Source organism: Rhineura floridana, chromosome 5 (genome assembly GCF_030035675.1).
Source record: "Rhineura floridana isolate rRhiFlo1 chromosome 5, rRhiFlo1.hap2, whole genome shotgun sequence".
Lineage (NCBI taxonomy): Eukaryota > Metazoa > Chordata > Lepidosauria > Squamata > Rhineuridae > Rhineura > Rhineura floridana.
In genome coordinates this window covers 187,309,451-187,328,393 of record NC_084484.1, presented here as the reverse complement: position 1 = coordinate 187,328,393, position 18,943 = coordinate 187,309,451, and the positions used below count along the sequence as shown (strand labels likewise).

The 18,943-nt window shown below is 45.6% G+C and overlaps 1 protein-coding gene and 1 pseudogene across 1 annotated transcript; both read left to right on the top strand.

Moving 5' to 3' along the window:
- Positions 1 to 234: 234 nt before the first annotated feature.
- On the top strand, positions 235 to 1,218 carry LOC133386140 (olfactory receptor 52K1-like). The gene has a single exon (XM_061629744.1). The coding sequence runs from the start codon at positions 235 to 237 to the stop codon at positions 1,216 to 1,218; it is 984 nt and encodes a 327-aa protein (XP_061485728.1).
- Positions 1,219 to 11,831: 10,613 nt separating this feature from the next.
- On the top strand, positions 11,832 to 12,794 carry LOC133386139 (olfactory receptor 52K1-like; annotated as a pseudogene).
- Positions 12,795 to 18,943: the final 6,149 nt, after the last annotated feature.

Below are 18,943 nucleotides of genomic sequence, written 5' to 3'. Positions count from 1 at the left end.
TACATAACATTACCTTTGGCTTTATCCAAGGACCAGCCAGAGAACCAAACGGTGAAGGTCTTAAGTTGTGAATCCAGTTCTGAGAAGCTCTGGAAGTGGCCAGGCATTTGAAATATTTCTGAGCCCTCCTATGCGGGGCTCACTGCTAAGAATGCTATGTATGACTCCTTGGAATTTGAAGCATGTGTGTTTTTCCCCTCTTCTGATATTTTTCACATTATTGGCTTTGTCAGGATGGTAAGAGGCATCCAGGCTGAACTTGCCAATGTCTCCTACACAGAATTCCGCCTACTTGCCTTCCCCGGCCTCCAGGAATCAACCCGGCACTTCTTGGCCATCCCATTCTTCTGCCTGTTTGTCATGATCGTCACGGCCAACTCCATCCTCATCTACATAGTGAAGTCGGAGAAGAGCCTCCACTCCCCCATGTACATGCTCATCGCATTGCTCTTTGCTGTCAACACTGCTGGGGCCATCAACATCCTCCCCAGAATGGTCCTCAGCTTCATCCTTGGGGCCACTTTCATCTCCCTGACGAGCTGCCTCATACAGATGTTCTTTATTTACGCTATACTTATATTTGACTGCAATGTCCTTCTTATGATGGCTCTGGACAGGTACCTGGCCATCTGCTACCCACTGCGCTATGCAGACCTCATGACTAACAAACTCCTGGCTCTGCTAGTCCTCGTCTCCATGCTTCGCAGTGTCTTTGTCGTCACTCCAGTGGTGATCTTGGCTTCCCGAGTGAGCTTTTGCCGTTCCAACATCATCGGCCACTTTGCTTGCGAGCACATGGCCCTGATGAGGCTGTCTTGCGGCGACATCTCCAGGAACAAGATTGTAGGGATGCTGTTGAGATCCCTCACCATAATTTTCGACGTTAGCTTCCTCCTGGCTTCCTACAGTCAGATCATCCACACGGCGCTCAAGATCACATCAGGCACCATCAAGCACAAAGCCTTCCACACTTGCGGAACTCACCTCATCGTCATCATCATTGCCTATTCCACCACTTTGTCTTCCTCCATTGTTTTCCGAGTGGCCAAAGCAGCCTCAGAAGACGTCCACAACCTGCTAAGTGTCATCTACCTGCTCTTCCCATGGGCCATTAACCCTTTTATCTATGGCATGAGAACCAAAGAGATCAGGAGTAGCCTCTTGAAACTCTTCTGGAGAAAATGCGTGGGCTTGGCTTCTACGAACAAGAAGAGGTGACTAGCTCATTCCCGAAAGGTTGGACTATCTGCAGTCGGTGATTGGGATACTTGCAGGACCACCTGGAAGCTCTGTTGATGGAGGCGGGGCAGATGGCAAATTCTACTATAAAAAGTGTGTTATTGTTAGTTATTTGTTGTTTCTCACCCACTCGTCACAAGAAGATCCCAGGGCAGGTTACAACCTATCAAAACACAGTACCATGAAAACTTGGGCGGGTTCACATGGGAGTTGAATTCAGATTAAAGACACAGCTTTATCCATCACGATAAATTTGCAAGATTCACACTACCTTCCAATCAGCTGTTTTTCATTCACATATGGAAAGGTTTAGTATTGCTGTTTCCTTGTGGCCCCACCCCCAAATTTACATGTCTACTCCCTTCGGAGTAGTGCTAACGGAGAAGGGGAGGGCCTTTTTGTTTCATTGTTTCTTGTCAATTGCACACTGACCCTGGGAGAGCCTGGGAGGTGCAATAGACACGAAAAACTTTTCTGTCAGTTTCATTTCCTCCTGACATATTTATAGCAAAAGCCCTTTTTTATTAAGTACATATGAAATGCAATTTTTCGTGGAAGCGTGTGTGTGTGTGTGTGTGTGTGTGTGCGCGTGCACGCGCACATGTGCATGCATGTGTGCCTTCTGTCACATCGCTCGCACAGTGTACAGGATTATTTTCTAATTATCTCGCAATAGCCTCCAACCGTTGAGGTAGACCATCGCCACCATGCTACCCTATTCCTCCATGAATGGTCCTGAGGTCTAGGATTATGAGAGGAGAAAACCTTTTCTCTATCCACTTTCTCCAGGCCATGTATAATGTTATGCACTTCTATCATGTCACCTCTGACTCGTCTTTTCTCTAAACTAAAAAGCCCCAAATGCTGCAACCTCCTCACAGGGGAGTCGCTCCATCCCCTTGATCATTCTGGTTGCCCTTTTCTGAACCTTTTCCAGTTCTACAATATCCTTTTTGAGGTGAGGCAACCAGAACTGTATGCAGTATTCCAAATGCAGCCACACCATAGATTTATATAACAGCACTATGATATCAGCAGTGGGACCTGCCCCAAAATGTTGCAGTGTGGAGTCCTACTGTTTGGTGTTCCAGCTAGCCAGCCAGTGGGTTACTCCATTCCATTCCATTCCCTGGTTTTCTCCCAACTGACGCTCACTCAGCATTCTGTGTCCACAGATCATGCTCAATGCTCATTTTAGGGGATTGGGCGGCATTTTAGCATTTTTCCCCCTTAAAGTTTTTTTATCCTTCTCAAACCCTCCAAGGGCTCAGGTGAAACTTCCCTCCTGCTTTTCAGTGGATTCATTTTGGCTACAAGCCTGTTGGGGACTCACCAACTGAGTTTACTATCAGATGTTTCAGGATTCTAATCATGGAACTTCCACATCACATATGATGTTGTTTACCCTCAATGCTGGAGGTATTTTGCCACTAAAACAGCAGATTCTCTGTACAAATTCCCTGGGACAAGTGCATTCCAACACCTATCAAAATTTTGTGACTAGTAACACATCCAGCCTGGTACCACAAACAACATGTGGGTGGTGACAATAAGATTGTTGGCAGTGCCAAGGAATTGCACCGGAGGGTCTTCTCTGTCATTGCAAGGGGTTCTGGCATGCAGCTCACACACTGGGTGATGCGGTTGCTTATGGCAACAAAATAGTGTACTTATCCAGCACAGAGACAACTTCTTGGGAATGAACGGAGCTGATTCTAGAAAAGAGAAAAATCCACAAGAGGACAATGATGGAGAATGCCCTTCCTGCCCTCCTCCTCCTCTTTCTGTCAAGAAAGGCCCCCACAGGCTCTCCCACTTGGGTTGAGGTAGTGGAAGGAATGTCTGACTTTTGCTTCTGTGACACAACAGCAATATAAACACACCCACCCTGAGGATGCTACTAGTCCTCATGGAGGGAGAAGCCTGTGCTCTTAAGCTGAAGGTCTTTGGGGTGATATTATAGGATATTTCTTTGTATTTTTTTTTGTTCTATTCCAATTGTTTATTTTTGGATTTTGTTGTCGGTTTTTTGGAAGCCCCTCTTTCTTGATGAAAGTGCTGTACAAATACTTGAATAAACAAACAAATAAAATCTTACGTCTCCATCGGCTGCATCATTTAGAAGGATACCAGTTCACTTATTTAAATAACTAGTTCAACATTAAAAAACTGCAGGCTTGTTCTCCTGTTTAGCAAACCTTCTTCATTCTCCAACGTACCCTTCCCCAGTCCTGCACCATCCAGATGTTTGGGCTGTGCTGCTGATGGGAGGTGCAGGCTAAGCAGCCGGGATGCACTGGGGGGCCTCTGATCTAATCCCTGGGTGAAATGATATACAGTCTTTAGAATTATCTTTTTGCTTTCTCTTTGATGCTGCAAACAGACTATGTAAAAATAGAGCACAGCAAGAATAGTTAATGGTGACACATCAAAACCCTATTATTATTCCATTGTTGTTGTTGTTTGGCCAGATCAAAGACACTTTCAAATGTGAAAGGTATTTGACTACGTTATGAGATGCTAGCTTGAGAAAAAGCTTTCATAAGAACATAAGAACATAAGAAGAGCCTGCTGGATCAGGCCAGTGGCCCATCTAGTCCAGCATCCTGTTCTCACACTGGCCAACCAGGTGCCTGGGGGAAGCCCACAAGCAGGACCCGAGTGCAAGAACACTCTCCCCTCCTGAGGCTTCCGGCAACTGGTTTTCAGAAGCATGCTGCCTCTGACTAGGGTGGCAGAGCACAGCCATCATGGCTAGTAGCCATTGATAGCCCTGTCCTCCATGAATTTGTCTAATCTTCTTTTAAAGCCAGCCAAGCTGGTGGCCATTACTGCATCTCGTGGGAGCAAATTCCATAGATCCCCTTTCTTTGGAATTGAGATGTATATGGAATGCTTCCAGTCTGTGGGCCATTGTTTAGTTTTCCATATTTCTTGACAGATTTTAGTCAAAATTTGAACAGATTCATTCTCAGTAGCTTGTAGCAACTCTATTGGTTTGCCATCTATTCCTGGTGATTTGTTTCTTCCCAGTATTTTAAGAGCAGCTTTCACCTCACATTCTAAAATTTCTGGTTCTTCATCATACGGTTCCTCTGTGAATGAATCTGTCATCCTGGCATCTCTTTTATAGACTTCTTCAGTGTATTGCTTCCATCTTCCTTTTATTTCATCTCGGTCAGTCAGTGTGTTCCTCTGTTGATTATTCAACATCCCTACTCGTGGTTTAAATTTCCCTTTCATTTCTCTAATCTTTTGGAACAGGGCTCTTGTTCTACCCTTTTTGTTGTCCTCTTCTATTTCTATACAGTAACTATTGTAATAGTTCTCTTTGTCCCTACGTACTAGTCGCTGTATTGTTGCATTTAGGGTTCTGACTGTGTTTCTATCTCCATTTGCTTTTGCTTTCCTTCTCTCTTTAACCATTTGAAGAGTTTATTCTGTCATCCATTGGGGTCTTTCTTTCTTTTTAGCTAGAGGTATTGTCTTTTTGCATTCTTCCCTGATAACGTCTCTGACTTCATTCCATAGTTCTTCTGGTTCTCTGTCAACTAAGTTTAAAGCCTCAAACCGGTTCCTTATTTGATCTTTATATGCTTCTGGGATGTTATTTAAATTGTATTTTGGCGTTATGATTGCTTTCTTGGTCTTCTTTAGCTTTACTCTGATTTTCAATATGACCAGTTCATGATCTGTACCGCAGTCTGCTCCTGGTCTTGTTTTTGCAGAAAGTAGCACCATAGATTTATACAACGGCATTATGATATCGGCTGTTTTATTTTCAATACCTTTCCTAATTATCCCTAGCATGGAATTTGCCTTTTTCACAGCTGCCACACACTGGGTTGACATTTTCATCATGCTGTCCACTACAACCCAGAGGTCTCTCTCCTGGTCTGTCACCGCCAGTTCAGACCCCATGAGCGTATATGTGAAATTCAGATTTTTTGCTCCAATGTGCATAATTTTACACTTGTTTATGTTGAATTGCATTTGCCATTTTTCTGTCCATTCACTCAGTTTGGAGAGGTCTTTTTGGAGCTCTTCGCAATCCCTTTTTGTTTTAACAACTCTGAACAATTTAGTGTCATCAGCAAACTTGGCCACTTCACTGCTCACTCCTAATTCTAGGTCATTAATGAACAAGTTGAAAAGTACAGGTCCCAATACCGATCCTTGAGGGACTCCACTTTCTACAGCCCTCCGTTGGGAGAACTGTCCATTTATTCCTACTCTCTGCTTTCTGCTTCTTAACCAATTCCTTATCCACAAGAGGACCTTGTGACGTCCTTCCCTGGCTCTCCCTGTCAGGTTCCCACCTGCTTGTGGCTACTGCCTTTCACTAGGCACCACCAGGGACACCACCAGTCAGGACCATCCTTTATATGGTTTCTCACTCCGCTCTAGCACAGATCTCACTAGATCCCACTGCTAGGCAGCACCACCAGTCACTTCCTGTAACCAATACTCCCAGAGACCTTGCCTCAGTCTCTCTATAGCTTGTTACTTTGTGACTGTGTGCTTATGCTGTTCCCAACCCCCTTGTATCTTTATATATAAAGCATACAACTCTGGGTTGCTCTGGATACTTGACTTGTTACAACAACTCCCTTCACCGCTGCCACCATTAGATACTGCTTCTGTTCAGCCTTGGTAATTACCTTGCCCTCCCTTCTGGTCTGTATATTCCCCAGCCAAGGATCAGGCCTTTGGTAAACCAAAGAAGTATTTATTTACTAACAACAGGAAATAACAAGATTACTTTAGGAATGTTTCACAAGCGTATGGTTTCATATATGGTCACTCTTTATGTTTCTGTTCATATATATACTCTTGAAATATCAGCCAAATACAATCCAAACTTCCCTCCGAACTCTGCCAACCAACCCTCACCAAACGACCTCACTCCAACCAACTCAACAACTTCTCCCCCTATCACTCACAAACCTCCATTTATACCTTCAGCCAACCAGCCACTCAGCCAATCATCATCCAGCATACTTCAGCTTCTCACCCATGTACTCCCCCTTTCTCCTTCAGTCAATTACCATACATCAACTAATAGACCCGCACTTACCATATTTACAGATGCTTAACCTATAGGAACATCACACTCCTCTCCTCTTATTCCATGACTGGAATAGCTACAGGCCAGTGGCGAATGTTCCATTCCTGGGCAAGATCTTGGAGCGAGTGGTTGCTGCCCAGCTCCAGGCACTGTTGGATGAAACCGATTATCTAGATCCATTTCAATCGGGTTTCAGGCCTGGTTTCGGCACCAAGACAGCCTTGGTCGCCCTGTATGATGACCTGTGTCGGGAGAGGGACAGAGGGAGTGTTGATTCTCCTTGATCTCTCAGCGGCTTTTGATACCATTGACCATGGTATCCTTCTGGAGAGGCTCGCGGAGCTGGGAGTTGGAGGTACTGCTTGGCAGTGGTTCTGCTCCTACTTGGCGGGTCGTCTCCAGAAGGTAATGCTTGGGGAACATTGCTCGACACCGCGGGTTCTCCAATGTGGAGTCCCGCAGGGGTCAGTCTTGTCTCCCATGCTTTTCAACATCTACATGAAGCTGTTGGGTGCGGTCATCAGGAGTTTTGGAGTGCGTTGTCATCAGTATGCTGATGACACGTAACTCTACTTCTCCTTTTCATCCTCCTCAGGTGAGGCTGTCAATGTGCTGAATCATTGCCTGGCCTCAATAATGGACTGGATGAGAGCTAACAAACTGAAACTCAATCCAGACAAGACTGAGATGCTGTTGGTGCGGGGTTTCTCTGATCAGACGGTGGATATATACCCTGTCCTGGACGGGGTTACACTCCCCCTAAAGGAACGGGTTCGTAGTCTGGGAGTTCTTTTAGATCCTTTCTTGTCACTGGAGGCTCAAGTAGCCTTGGTGGCACGGAATGCGTTCTACCATCTTCGGTTGGTAGCCCAGCTACGTCCCTATCTGAGCAGGGAGGACCTTACATCAGTGGTACATGCTCTGGTAACCTTGCGATTGGATTACTGCAATGCGCTCTACGTAGGGCTGCCTCTGAAGACAGTTCGGAAGCTACAGCTAGTGCAAAACGCGGCTGCCAGATTGATAACAAGGACCAAACGGTCCGAACACATAACACCTGTTCTGGCCCGCTTGCACTGGCTTCCAATTTGCTTCCGGGCCAGATTCAAAGTGCTGGTTTTGACCTATAAAGCTTTATACGGCGCGGGACCACAATACCTGTTGGAACGCCTCTCCCAATATGAACCTGCCCGTACACTGCATTCTACATCGAAGGCCCTCCTCCGAGCTCCGACCCACAGAGAGGCTCGGAGGGTGGTAACAAGAACTAGGGCCTTCTCTGTGGTGGCCCCCGAACTGTGGAATAGTCTCGTTGATGAGGTGCGCCTGGCGCCGACGCTGCTGTCTTTTCGGCACCAGGTTAAAACCTTCCTCTTTTCTAGGGCTTTTAATTTAACTTAATTTAATTTTTAAATGTGCTGTAATTGTTTTTAGATATTTTATTCTCTGTACTTCGCTGTATGTTTTATTGGATTTTATTGTATATTGTATTGATTTGTTGTTCACCGCCCAGAGAGCTATGCTAGTGGGGCGGTATAATTTTTTTTTAATAAATAATAAAATAATAATAATAATAATGACTGCTAAGCTTCCTCAGAAGCCTTTGGTGAGGTACCTTGTCAAACGCTTTTTGAAAGTCTAAGTACACTATGTCCACTGGATCACCTCTATCTATATGCTTGTTGACACTCTCAAAGAATTCTAATAGGTTACTGAGACAGGACTTTCCCTTGCAGAAGCCATGCTGGCTCTGCTTCAGCAAGGCTTGTTCTTCTATGTGCTTAGTTAATCTAGCTTTAATCATACTTTCTACCAGTTTTCCAGGGACAGAAGTTAAGCTAACTGGCCTGTAATTTCCGGGATCCCCTCTGGATCCCTTTTTGAAGATTGGTGTTACATTTGCCACTTTCCAGTCCTCAGGCACGGAGGAGGACCCAAGGGACAAGTTACATATTTTAGTTAGCAGATCAGCAATTTCACCTTTGAGTTCTTTGAGAACTCTCGGGTGGATGCCATCCGGGCCCAGTGATTTGTCACATCCCTTCAGCTTGAGACCCTGGAGGTAGAAATGCTTTTCGGAAGATAGAAGAGGAGATCTGTTGTGCAGGCTCAGGACTTGCAGAGGAGCTGCAAGAAGCTCTTGGGGTGTCATTGCACAGTGCAGCCCCCACCATTAGGCAGGGTGAGGCAGGAGGTGCAAGGAGGGGAGGGCAATGTCTTGGAGGAGGGAGCCGCATGTGCCATGTGCCCTGCACCCACTAAGTTAGCCTATAGCCCTCAGGAGGGTGGAGGGTGTCTCTCACAACACTACAACTCGGGGACATCCAATGAAGCTGAATGTTGGGAGATTCGGGACTGACAAAAGAAAGTCCTTCACCTGCAGAGCTTGGAAAAGTTACTTTTTTGAACTACAACTCCCATCAGCCCAATCCAGTGGCCGTGCTGGCTGGGGCTGATGGGAGTTGTAGTTCAAAAAAAGTAACTTTTCCAAGCTCTGTCACACGGTGCATGGAATTCGCTTCCACAGGAGGCAGCGATGGCCACCAACTTGGAAGACTCTACAAGAGGGTTAGACGAATTCATGGGGGAGGGTAAGGCCATCAATGGCTCCTAGCCACAATGGCCTTGCTCTCTGTCCATGGTCAGAGGCTGTATGTTGGGAATCACAAGTGAGGAGAGTGAAAATGCAGCTATATCCTGCTTGTGGGCTTCCCTTTGGGGCATCTAGTTGGCCACTGGGAGAACAGGAGGCTGGAGCAGACGGGGGGCCCTTTGCAGGGCTCTCCTGATGTTCTGCATTGCGCAGAGGTTTGGACTTGATGGCCTTATAGGCCCCTTCCAACTCTACTATTCTATGATTCTTATGTCTCACTACCAGTGTTGAAGTAATATTTAGCCATCAGGCCAGTGAGTCAGCCTCAGTGCACAGAACTGCAGGGGTGGAGGTGGGGGGTATCCTATCCTTTGCCTCAGGTAACAGCGTCTTCAACCACCACATACTGAGTTACCTGCAGGGACAACAGTCTTTGGAGTAGCCTCCTAGCATGTCTTAGGGGAAAGATGAGAATACCCCCCTTTGAAAGCCATTAGGTATCAAAGTGTGTGGTCGTAAAGAACAACACATGTCACTGCTGTTCATTTGCCACACACACACACACACATGAAATAAAAGGTAACGCTTTTGACACCAGCCATTTTCCACCCTTCCAGTAGTTTCCCTCCATGCAGAGTTTGAAACGCATGTTTGCCCTGTCAACATACTCATGCACATGGGAGATATTCAGCCCATTTGCATGTAAAGGGCTGAGGGTGTCACCTGAAGGTACATAAGAACATCACTTTGCTGAACTTAAACTGGTCAGGAACTGGATGGGAGGCATCTGCCCAGGAACCACAGGGATGTTTCCTCTTGGGTTCCATGACAGGAGAAAGGAGGAGTATCAATGTAACAAATAAATATGCAGTTTGGCTCCTCAGCCCATTAATTTACCCTCAGAGGAGGTTGTGGGTTGTGTTCTGATCTACAGCAGGTTTGGGGTTGCAACAATGGGGAGATCAGGCCACTACAGGTGCTGAGCACCAGATTGTTGTCCTCTTCCAGTGATGCAGTGCTGTCTCACTAAATCAGCCTTTCCCAACCTTTGGGCCTCCAGATGTAGCTGGACTACAGTTCCCATAATTCCTGACCATTGGCCGTGCTGGCTGGGGCTGATGGGAGTTGTAGTCCAGCAACATCTGGGGACCCAAAGGTTGGGAGAGGCTGCATCAAATGCTGATGACTGAAGACCAGCCAGCAGTGGAAGCAGCCAGCAGAGGGGCACACGTTTGCACCTTGGAGACTCAACCCTGTTAATTGTATTATTATTGTTATTGTTGTTGTTGTTGTTGTTGTTATTATTATTTTATTCAATTTCTATACCGCCCACAGCCAACGGCTCTCTGGGCGGTGTACAACATAAATATAAAAATACAGTGATATAATAAAATCACATAGTAAATACAAACATACCACAAAAATTCCCCAGAGCTAAAAACATATTACACAATTCAAATTTAGAATACCAGAATGTGCTAAATATGCTAAAATATGCTAAAATATGTTAAAATGCCTGGGAAAAGAGGAAGGTTTTAACCTGGCGCTGAAAGGATAACAAAGTTGGTGCCAGGCGCACCTTGTCAGAAACACTATTCCATAGTTCGGGGGCCACCTCTGAGAAGGCCCTAGCAGCTGTTACGAGCAACTCCCAAGATGAGAGCCCCAGCTGGACCTCCGCAGAGGATTCTCTCTGGGCGTATTTAACCGTGCGAATGAACCAAAATGTGACATTCCAAGGCCCTTCCACCAGACAGTGAGTAAAGTGTAACTGACATCCCAGACAGCAAGAAAGAACTTGCGCAAGGAGAGCTCCAGGCAATGAACATGCCGGTCTTTGGGGCCTTAAGGCAGAATAGGACTGTTTTCAGAGAATACATAAAATATGACCTGTTGCTTTTCCAGGGAAGAAGTGCAAGGCTCACTGGCCCTCCTCCCAATCTGGCATCTTATACACAGTGCTCCTTGTTTCCCATTGTTGCTGTTATGTGCCTTCAAGTCGATTACAACTTATGAGGACCCTATGAATCAATGATCTCCAACAGCATCTATTGTGAACCGCCCTGTTCAGATCTTGTAAGTTCAGGTCTGTGGCTTCCTTCATGGAATCAATCTATCTCTTGTTTGGCCTTCCTCTTTTTCTACTCCCTTCTGTTTTTCCCAGCATGATTGTCTTTTCTAATGAATCCTGTCTTTTCATGATGTGTCCAAAGTATGACAACCTCAGTTTCATCATTTGAGCTTCTAGTGATAGTTCTGGTTTAATTTGTTCTATCACCCAATTATTTGTTTTTTTCGCAGTCCATGGTATGGACAAGGTTGTATGGTTTCCCATACAACAACATTTTATTTTGTTTCTGTAATACTACACCTGGTTTTGAAGAAAGTTTTTTTTGGGGGGGGGGGTTGTAATGCACCCTGAATGACAAGAGCAGTAGAATATAATCTGAATGAAACAGAGAGCTTGTTGCTTTTACCTCCTGGCCACATAGCGAGCCAAACATGACTGCATTCTTGCAACCACTTAGAAATCCAGGGCAGAGAGTTGTGGGTGCAGGAAGGAATGCCGCCCTCCAACTGATAGGAGGCTAGGAGTGGCCAGCTCTCTGCCTGTTTAGGGGCATGACAGGGCCAGTTTCAAGTGGCTGGTTCAGGGTGATTCCCTTCAACAAACCAATGAGAGAGGGAGGACTTCCAGCTCAGGTCTCCCAAATGTGGATCCAGATTACTTTCCACTCCAGCAAACCACTGAGTGATTTTCTCTAATATGAAAGTGTCATCCAGATAATGGCACACTGTGCTGGGTGTTTACGTTACAATAGGCTGAGACCATCAACCCCACAGCAGGCAGCCACACACACTAGACAGGGATCATAACTTAATTACAAAATAAGCAAAAGACTCTCCTTTCCTCCTTTCAGGTCTAAAGTCATGTCTGACCTTGGAGGCACTTCTGAACTTGGACAGAATGAATTATCCAACATCTCCTACACAGAATTCCTTCTCCTTGCCTTCCCTGGCTTCCAGAAATCCAGATACCGCCTTGCCATCCCATTCTTTTGCATCTACCTGATGATTATCTTTGCAAACTCTGTGCTGATCTACATTGTGAAGGTAGAGAACAGCCTCCATGCCCCAATGTACTTTCTGATTGCACTCCTATTGGCGGTCAATAATTTTGGGACCACGACTGTCCTCCCCCATATGCTGCTGAGTTTCATCTTTGGAATCAGCAGCATCTCTCTGACTGGCTGCCTGGTGCAGATGTTCTCCCTCTACCTGGCCATCATGTTAGACACTGGCATCCTCCTGATGATGGCTTTGCCATCCCCTCCACTATGCTGACATATTGACCAACAAGCTTCTGGCGCTCTTGATGGCTGCTGCTCTGGTTCGAAGTGTGTTTGTTGTCAGCCCAGTGGTGATCCTGGCTTCCAAGGTGCATTTCTGTCATTCCAACATCATAAAACACTTGGCTTGTGAGCATATGGCTCTGATGAAGTTGTCTTGTGGGGACTCCTCCAGGAACAGGATTGTGGGCATGGCCATGAGATCCTTCACCATCATATTTGATCTGATTTTTGTCACAATTTCCTACAGCAAGATTATCCTCACAGCCCTGAAGATGGCCTCAGGTAACATCTGGCACAAGGCCTTCCACACCTGTGGCACCCACCTCCTGGTCCTCTTCATCGGCTACTCTTCCTGCCTCTCCTCCTCCATCGTCTTCCGCGTGGCTAAGTCAGCCACACAAGATGTACACAACCTCCTCCGTTTCCGTGGGCCATCCATCCTGTCATTTATGGCGTGAGGACCAAAGAGATTAAGGAAAGCATCTTGAAACTCTTCAAGAGGAAACAGACTCTGTTTGGTCGCCAGAAATTAGGCACCTAAAAATATTGGTTTTCTCCTTGGGTTCCTAATCACGGCTTCATTCTCCGGTTCAAGCTCCCAGTCCCAATGGTGGTGGAGCCTAAATGTCTTCCTAGGTGGTATGCAGTTGATTGTGCATGACCATTAGTGGGAGCAAATTCACCCTCGTGGTACAAGCCTGGATTATCATATTGCTCCATCAGTTTAAGTTTTGCTTTACAGATAAACACTGGTAGCATGTTAACAGTACAAATACAATATGTAGGGGTGTTTCATTGGAAGGGGAGTTTGTGAATTCCTATTTGAAACTGCTTCCTACAGACTCATACAGGTCAATACACAGGTGAAATATGACTAAATCAGGCTGCAATCAATTTCACTGTGAAAGAAAATGTTCTCCAAAGAGTGAGCTTGCTGAGAGAGAAATGTAGGGCTCATCCAGACGACTGCAAAATGTGTGACATGCCTGCTATGTGTGTTCATTATTTTTCAGTCGTCCAAATGACGTCTCGCACTGTTACGCATTTTTACGGGTTAAATCTGCTCCTTCCAATACCGGCAAAAATGCGATTTGCTTTTTTAAACCAGTAATCATCCACTGCAACATTAGGGGCTCGGATGCAAAACCGCGGTTTATAGAGATGTAGGCGGTCCATAGGCGGACCTTGGGCGTGTCCCAGTTCCCCTTCCGTCTTTACCATCCAATCATGGATTTTCATTTGTGCGCATGTGCGCGAATGTGCTTGGAAAAGCCCGGGAAACTGAACCAATCAGAGCCACAGGATGTTACGTTGTACTTCTCAGATGCAGAAACATGCATTTCCGCATTTGCACACAAGGAGGTACTGCAGTTTACACAGCCACGTTGTAGGTAGGGGAGAAAGAAGTGGTGGTTGCCAGCCTAATTCGTCTTTCCAGTTCTGCACAAGCTAGCGAGGGGTGGCAGGTCGCAGTGGACCACCAGCCAGATGGTCGTCAGCCACAGCTGGGTCACTGCACTGCCCAGGCTGATGGAAGCCAGGGGCAGTAGCCCTGACAAAAGGCCGGGGGGCAGACCATCAGCTGATCGCCGGCCACCTCGCAGCTGATCGGTTCGCTGCGCTGCCCCCGCAGCAAGCAGCAGCAGCCACAAGAAAGCCTCCTTTGCTTCGGCGAAGGAGATCGGCACAGATCTGGCCCTGAACACCGCGCTCTACCAGGGTTTTCAGATCTTTTAGGGTTGTCTTTTTCCCTTTTCTCTCTCCCGCCCCTTCTTCCCTTTCAAATTATTTTGCCCCTCTTAAGGATGAAAGAAGGAAGTTTTTTCTCTCTCTGCAGAGTTGCTGCTGCTGCCACTGCCTGCTTGTTAATTTCACATTGAAGTGGAAAGATAATGATCTGATCCCTTTATGTGGTTCCAGAGCTGCTACTGCTACTGCTGCTGCTTGTTAATTTCGGAGTGAGCGGAAACATTGTATCCAAGGATAACGCTCCCATCCCTCTATGTGCATTCTGCAGAGGGGCTGCTGCTGCTGCTACTGCTGCTGCTGCTGCTGGTCAATTTCACATTGAAGTGTCAACCGTTGCAAAGTATAAGGATCCCATCCCTTCATGCAAGAACTAACGTTCTCTTTCGCTGCTTGATGTTTAACTCTTATGGCAGCTTGAATTCATGAAAGCGAAATATAGTTATGTACAATGCAATAGGAACCCAAATAGTAGCTGGATATAAGCTCTTATTTCATGCAGGTTTTTCCTTTTTTGAAATGTATCTCCAGAAACGTTAACATGCGTAAAGGTAGAAAAGCATACAGTTGGTTTTGCAAAATATCGCAAATATGAGCTAACAGTAATACAAATGCTCCAGCGTGGCAAGCAGCAAAGAACTCCATTACAGCCACAGGAAATTCAAACTTTCGCGCTCGCATTTTGTGCTTCGTTGCAAAGGGGGAGAGGAGCACATGTCATTTTTTGTGGGCCAATTGGCTGATAGGGGGTGGTCTTACAGAAGGAGCTGGGAAAAGGCGGAAAGAATATACAGATCTTCCTGCTGCGTGTGTGGGCACAAAAAAAATGTGGTTTTTTTATCGGGAAAGAGCGAATAACAGGCGAAGTGAGGACTGTCAGATAACAAACCGAATATGGAAAACGTGAAATATCCCGCTCTGTTTGGATGAGCCCGTAGCCTTGCAGTTGCACTTTTCTTTCACTGGGTGTGTGTCTGAACACTGTTTATTTCAGATAATTAGCACAATACTGTAACCAAACTCTCAAACCAGTTCCAATACTGTTTTGGTCCTTTAGGATACTGGGAGTGTGTTGATGCACATAGTTATCCAAGAAGACAGTCCCCATAGAAAAATAAAAATACCCTTGTCTGTTTTGGGAGGTAGTTTGGGATTTCCCCATGTCCTGCTAGAAACCTTTAGAAGTGGTTTTACCTCCCAGCCATGGTAGGGGAGAAGCAATGGAAGTCTTGTCACAGGCAACAAGGTTCTTTCCAGCATAGCAAAGTCTCCATAAAGGGGCCCAGGACGTTCTACTGAAATAAATGAGAGCTGCTCAAGGGGGACAGGCCATTGTAGCTCAGTGGCAGAGCATCTGGTTTGCTTGCAAGTGGCCCCACACTCAGTCCCCTGCAGCATCTTCAGACAGGGCTGAGAAGAAACTCCCCTTCTGAAACCCTGGAGAGCCTCTGCCAGTCAGAGTGGACAATGCTGAGCTAGATGGACTAAGATTCTGACTCAGTATAAGGCGCCTTCCTGCGCTCCTGAAAGCATTGCTAGTTTATATGCCTAGCCAGTCACTGCGTTCTGCAGGTGAGGGCCTCCTGCGGATGCCATCTCATCAGGAGGTCCATCCCGCACAACATAGGAAGCGGACCTTTAGTGTAGTAGCACCGACTCTTTGGAATTCCCTCCCCTTAAATATTAGACAGGCACCGTCTCTGTTATCTTTTCGGTGCCTACTGAAGACCTTCCTCTTTCAACAAGCCTTTTAAATAGAGACCTATTTCAGGCTGCATCTGTGTTGGAATTGCTTTTTAATATGTTTTAAACCCTTTTTGTTTTAAAGATTTGTTTATTTATTTATTACATTTGGATACTGCCCCATAGCCGAAGCTCTATGGGTGGTTTACAACAATTAAAACATTAAAAACAAATATACAAATTTAAAAACACAATTTTTAAAAAACCATTTAAAAACACATCCTAAAATGCCTGGGAGAAGAGGAAAGTCTTAACCTGGAGCTGAAAAGGTAACTGTTGGTGCCAGGCACACCTAGTCAGGTAGATCATTCCATAATTTGGGGGCCACCACTGAGAAGGCCCTCTCCTTTGTTGCCAGACTCCCAGCTTCCCTCACAGTAGGCACCTGGAGGAGGGCCTTGGATGTTGAGCATAGTGTATGGGTGGGTTAGTGTTGGGAGAGGCGTTCCATCAGGTATTGTGGTCCCAAGCTGTGTAAGGCTTTATAGGTCAAAACCAGCACCTTGAATTGAGCTCAGAAACATACAGGCAGTCAATGCAAGCGGGCCAGAATCGATTTTATATGTTTGAACCATCTGGTCCTTGTTACCAATCTGGCCGCTGCATTTTGCACAAGCTGCAGTTTCCGAACCGTCTTCAAAGGCAGCCCCACGTAGAGTGCATTGCAGTAATCTAACTTGGAGGTTACCAGAGCATGGACAACTGAAGCCAGGTTATCCCTGTCCAGATAGGGGCATAGCTGGACGACGAACCGAAGTTGGTAGAAGGCACTCCGTGCCACCAAGGCTACCTGAGCCTCAAGTGACAGAGATGGTTCTAGGAGAACCCCCAAGATGTTTTTAAAGCTTTTTTAAAAAAGTGTTTTTCAAGATGTTTTGTTTTAATATATTTTAAAGTCTGTTTTTATGATGTTTTAGAGTGTTTTTTGTTTGCCGCCCTGGGCTCCTACTGGGAGGAAGGGTGGGATATAAATCTAATAAATAAATCAGTAAGTAAGTAAATATTTTGGGTCATTTGCTACTTGAGTAGAAAAGCCACATTTACCCATCAAGGACACTATCCAACGGAAGCTAAGCAAATTTCCTTCTGATGATTTGCATGTGGAAATTAAGCATGCACTTAAATTCTTGCCCAGTGTGAAATCAGTGGGACTCACTACATGTGAAAATTTGGATCTATCACACAAATATTCCTGGGAAGCACAGCTGTATATAGTTCTGTGAACCTTACTTCTCTATGAGGAATCTATAGATCTAGATATACACACACATACAAGATTTGCACGGGTCACAAAGAAGCATGGTGATTTGTACTGACAGGAACTTCAGTGTTCTCATTTTTTTTGTTTTACATGCAGAAATTGGTATCTTGGGACGTCCAAGGTTTGAGTTTTTCTATAATTTTATTCTAACTATAATGTAAGGTGTACAGCAGAGTGGTATGATCACGCTATTATGCTTTTGTGCCATTTAAAATGTGCCCAAAAGAAAATTCTTTTGAAAATTAAAATAAATAAATAAATCCATCTCCTCCATCCAGTGTTGTACTTTAACTGAAAATGAAATATGTGGAATCAGTGTGACATACATATTGCACCAAAGCCAATGTAAAGGTTACGTATCTTCAAATTTCACTGAATTCTTACAGTGATTTCACACTCCAAATCTCTCATAGAGATATCAAAAAACATTTTATTTCACAAACCAACTTTGCAAAGGTGGGATGGAAAGCTCAGAGTAGCCATGGCAATTTTAATATTCTTTGTGCCAAACTTTTAGGAACAATTTTGCTTGCGTCTTCTAACAAATGGGTAAAGTGGGCTTCCCCAACATGGTCTCTTGGGACCCATGAAGGCCTGCTATAGTGCTCATGAGGCTCTCCTGCCCTTTCGCAGTTGAGTCCAAAGGCACTCTGGGAAATTAATATGGTGGGTAGGTGAGTGGAGCCTCCTCCACCTTCTCAGCACAGCCAGCTGTTGTTTTTTCAAAGGGAGGGAGGGAGCCCCTTCCTACTGGTGCCTGGTAAGCTGCAGAGGAGCAAGAGGCCACTGCATAGGAGGCATGGGGGGAGGGGAAACAGCAACTGGGGTGTGTGGGAGAGGAGAAAGGAGGGATCTTGTTGGTCACATGATGAATGGGGAGGTGTGCGTGTGTAAGAAAGAAAGACTTGGTGATGGTAACGCTCATGCGTGCCATCAACAAAGATGGCGGCAGAGGCTTCACCCCTTAGGGAAACCTCAGCCGCCAACTTGATTGATGGCAACCCTGTGCACGCAGTGCACACAGCCACAAAAAAAAGCAGAGAGAAAGGTAGGTGAAGTGGGGGGATGGAGGGCGGCTCGGAAGCTCCTGTCCTGCAATCCACGGCTCTTTTCACAGATCGCGGAAGGGGAGCGGAGGGGCTCCTGTAACTCCAGGGGCCCCCAGGCCAGTGCCCCACCTGGCTGCCCTTTAAAACCAGCCCTGTTCCTTGGGGTGGTCATGGTTCCCCTCTTTTGTTTTCACTCTGAGGAGCAGATAAGGCTGAGAGATGGTGAGTAGCCCATCATCACCTGGTAAACGTTGTAGCTGATATCAATTTTAAAAATTAATTAAAATGATTTATATGCAGGCAAAGTTTATAAAGTAATGCAGATCCACATAATACATTTAAAGTACATCCAACCTGCATTTAAAGTTCATGACTTCCCCCAAGGAGTCCTGGGAAGTGTAGTTTCCCCCTCACAGTTATAGTTCCCACCACCTTTAACAAACTACAGTTCCCATGATTCTGTGATGGGATTTATGCACTTCAAATGGGTGTTGAATGTGCTTTATATACATGGTGTGGATCTGCCCTAGGTATGCTGTGCATTCATTCATGCTGTTCATTTGCTGCCCTGGGTTCCTGCTGGGAGGAAGGGAGGGATATAAATCAAATAATAAATAAATAAATAGTGAATTGAAAAGAACAATTTTAAAAGATACTTAATGTGAACAGGGGAAGGATTGTAGCTCAGTGATAGGGCATATGATTGGCATAGGTCCAAAATCCAAACTCTGGAAAAGACTATCGCCTGGAATCCTGGAGTGCCGCTGCTAGTCCATGTCATCAGTACTGAGCTAGATAGTACCAAATGATCTGAGTTGATATAAGGCTGATTGCTTTGTTCCTAAAAGAGGAAAGAGACCCAAGGGCCACAGTGACTCTAAAATTTATTTA